Below are 3,712 nucleotides of genomic sequence, written 5' to 3'. Positions count from 1 at the left end.
TCCAGCAAAAAATTACTGTTCATTGTTTGTTTTTTGTTTTTCATGCAGACCCCAGCACCTGACGAAGGAGCAGCGCTCCAGAAAGCTTGTGATTTCAAGTAAAGCTGTTGGACTATAACCTGGTGTTGTGTGACTGTGAATGCAATTGGTGGGGGGGGGGGGGGGGGGTGGCTGGCTGTGGGTGCCCCTTTAAGGACCTTTCCCCTTTAAGAAGCAGCAGTGCTGGCGATTCTGCATTGACGTCACAAAGGAGGCGGGGAAAAGGGCAAGCGACCAATCAGAGGCGCCCTGTCCCATCCCATCACTGAGGAGCGGCGCAAATTGTGCGCAGTGGGCGTTAGTGGTGGGCCAATGAGAAGGGGGAGCCCATTGATGGCGAAGGATCGCAGGCCAATGGGTTGAGAGAAGTGTAGCCTGACTCAGCCCCCCACCCCCCCTTGTATAAATAGGCGCAGTGCGGGCGGAGTGAGCCTCATTGCAGACGCTGTCGGCGTATCGCGGTCAGACAGAACTAAGCATGCGGGAGATCGTGCACCTTCAGGCCGGTCAATGCGGCAACCAGATCGGGGCCAAAGTGAGCAATGCAGCCGGCGGGGGGGGGGAATGCACGCTTGCCTTTTTGCATCCGCCCGTTTTCGGGGCGCGAAATTGGCGCTGGCGCCGCCGCCGCCGGTTTACGGCGCAGCGCCAACAGGGCGTTGTCCTGCGCTGGCGGGGGGGCGGGGGGAGTTTTTTTTTTTTCGAATTTTTTTCCCCCCCCCCAATTCCCTTGGGGTGGGTGGGTATTGCAGAGAGAAGAAATTTCACCCGCAGAGCTTAAACGGGCTTGAAATGTGCGATTTTTGTTATTTCTGGCCAGTTTCCCAAGGCAGGATATTGGTGGGGGGAGAGGCGGGTTAACGGGCGCCGGGTTTCCGCCGCTTCTGCAGACGGGCGGAGGGAGGGAGGGATTCGGTATTCGCTGCAATCTTAACCTGCCTCTTTTTTTTTTCTCTCTCTCTCATTTCTTTCTGTCTTTCTCCTTCTTTTTCTCTTTGCCTCTCTTTTCCCTCCTCTCCTTTCCTTCTCCCCTCTCTTACCTCTTCTATTATCTTTGTCTGTCCCTCCCTTTTTCTTCCCCTTTTCCTGTCTCATCATCTTTCTCCTCAATCCCTCTTTCCCTCTGTCTCTGTCTCTTCCCCTCCTTTCTCTTCCATCTGCTCTCCTTCCCTCTCTCCCCCTCCCTCTTCTCTCTGACTCTCCCCCCTCTTTCTCCTATTTCCCCTCTCTCTTTCCCCCCCCCTCTTCGTCTCAACTCTCCTTTCTCTTTTCCTTTCTGTCTGTCTCCTTCTGTCTTTTCCCCCCTCTCTCTCTCTCTCTCTCTCTCTCTCTCTCTCGCCTTTCTCTCCCCTCCTCTCTTTATCTCCCTCTTTCCCCCTCTTTCCATCTTTCTTCCCCCTTCCCTCCTCTCTCTCTCTCTCTCTCTCTCTCTCTCTCTCTCTCTCTGCCCCCTCTTCCTCTTCCTCTGTCTGTGTCTCTGTCTGTCTGTCTGTCTCGCTCCTCCCCCCCCCCCCTTTCTCTCTCGCCTGTCTCAACTCTTTTTTTTTTCCTATATCTCTCTCTCCTCCCCCTCTCTCCCTGTCTGTGTCTTCTCTCTCTCTCTCTCTCTCTCTCTCTCTCTCTCTCCCTTTCTTCCCCCCCCCCCCTCTTTGTCTCCTCTCATGTGTCGCAGTTCTGGGAAGTAATCAGCGATGAACATGGCATCGATCCCACCGGCACCTATCGGGGTGACAGCGACCTGCAGCTAGAGCGAATCAACGTTTATTACAATGAGGCATCAGGTACTGACTGCAGGGGGGGGGGGGGGAGGACAAAAAAACCCTCTCCCATCCACTGGGGGAGGAGTGAAAATGCCACTCACTAAAAACCCTCCTTTTTGAATCCTTCATTCTTGGTAATTTCCCTTATTTTGCAGGTGGTAAATATGTTCCCCGGGCGGTCTTGGTGGATTTGGAACCTGGCACCATGGACTCTGTTCGCTCTGGACCTTTTGGTCAGATCTTCCGACCCGATAACTTTGTCTTTGGTAGGTGGGGGTTGTTTTTTTTGGGGGGGGGGGCGGCGAGGGGTGGAGTGAGATCTGCGCAGGTCTCCAAGAACCTAATTGCCGCTTCTGTCACTAACTGCCTTGGTGCAATTTCAATTATTTCAAACCTTTATCACCAGCTGCTGCAATCTGCCTGCGATATAGCTTTTGTTATCGTGGCCCCCTCCCATCCTGCATTTTAATTTAAAATAAATGCATGTGTATGGTTTTGGCCTCCTTACCTAAGGAAGGATATACTTGCCATAGAGGAGTGCAGCGAAGGTTGACCAGACTGGTTCCTGGATGGGGGGATTGTCCTATGAGAGATTGAGTAGACTGGGCCTATATTCTCTAGAGTTTAGACGAATGCGGTGATCTCATTGAAACATACACCATTTTGACAGGGTCGATGCTGAGAGGCTGTTTCCCCCTGGGCTGGAGAGTCTCGAACCAGGGGTCACAGTCTCCGGATAAGGGGTCGGCCATTTAGGACTGAGATGAGGAGGGAATTTCTTCACTCAGAGGGCGGTGGATCTCTGACACTCTACCCCAGAGGGCTGTGGAGGCTGAGTCATTCATTGAAGACAGCGATCGATAGATTTTTTGGACTCGCGGGATATGGGGATCGGGCAGAAAAGTGATGAGGCCGCAGATCAGCCGTGATCTCATTGAATGGCGGCGCAGGCTCGAGGGGCTGAAGCCTGCTCCTATTTCTGATCTTGATCCCAACTTCTTGCATCGAGCGAAGATCCGACTTGTGGTGTGCCAGATCTCGCTGCGGTATTAATGCCTCGCTCTGCATAATCTAAATCTTGAGGGAGGGTGCGGTGAATATTCTGGTCTGTAAAATGCCTGCATCGGGGAGCGGAGGAAAAGATCTACCCTCTTTTTCCTTTGCAACAAACCTTTGACTGCACAGTAGGTTTTTTCTAGTAGACTAATTTGGGGTGGAGGTCAGGGGAGGGGGGGGGGGTGGTGAGTGGAGGTCAAATCTCCAATGCAGTACTTTAGCGACCCAGGTATGCAGTGCAGATGCCCCGCCCGGTCTCATCTCCCCTTCCAGACTGCAGTGGTCCACTTCGAGTTTGGGGGGGGGGGGGGGGTGTGTGGAGAAGTCGAGCAATCTGTGAATTATTTCAGAATTTTTTGTTTTTAAATGAAGCTTGCTTTTATCCTTCCTTCCTGCCACCTGTGTCTCTCCCACTGTGTGTGGGTTTTGCCTCACAGGAGGAGGCTGTTAAGCCCCTCCAGCCTGGCCGACGTGTAATTGGATCGTGGCAGAGCTGTATTCTCTCATTCTCTCTCTCTCTCTCTCTCTCATCATATGCTTGCCCAACAGAAATCTAGCTATCTCACTTGAAAGCTCTGGTGGCTTTTTGGGGGACTGTTGCAGATTTCCACCACCTTGTGTGAAACACAGAAGATAGGAGCAGGAGTCGGCCATTCGGCCCCTCGAGCCTGCTCCGCCATTCAATGAGATCATGGCTGATCATCCAAATTCAGTACCCTGTCCCTGCCTTCTCCCCATATCCCTTGATCCCTTTAGCCTCAAGAAATATATCTAACTCCTTCTTGAATATATTTAATGAACTGGCCTCAACTGCCTTCTGTGGTAGAGAATTCCACAGGTTCACCACTCTCTGGGTG

At 52.5% G+C, this 3,712-nt stretch overlaps 1 protein-coding gene across 1 annotated transcript; it reads left to right on the top strand.

The window, feature by feature from the left end:
* The first annotated feature begins 447 nt into the window (after nucleotides 1–447).
* LOC147084867 (tubulin beta-4B chain-like) lies at nucleotides 448–3,332 on the top strand. Its single transcript, XM_085979357.1, has 4 exons — nucleotides 448–574; nucleotides 1,712–1,820; nucleotides 1,955–2,069; nucleotides 3,293–3,332. The coding sequence occupies exons 1-4, from the start codon at nucleotides 518–520 to the stop codon at nucleotides 3,330–3,332; spliced, it is 321 nt and encodes a 106-aa protein (XP_085835483.1). The 5' UTR covers nucleotides 448–517.
* The last annotated feature ends 380 nt before the right edge of the window (nucleotides 3,333–3,712 follow it).

The sequence above is a fragment of the Somniosus microcephalus genome, unplaced genomic scaffold (assembly GCF_052327205.1).
Source record: "Somniosus microcephalus isolate GS21.2 unplaced genomic scaffold, FLI_Smic_1.0 unresolved_chr9, whole genome shotgun sequence".
NCBI classification, from domain to species: Eukaryota; Metazoa; Chordata; class Chondrichthyes; order Squaliformes; family Somniosidae; genus Somniosus; species Somniosus microcephalus.
This window is presented reverse-complemented; position numbering and strand designations above follow the sequence as displayed.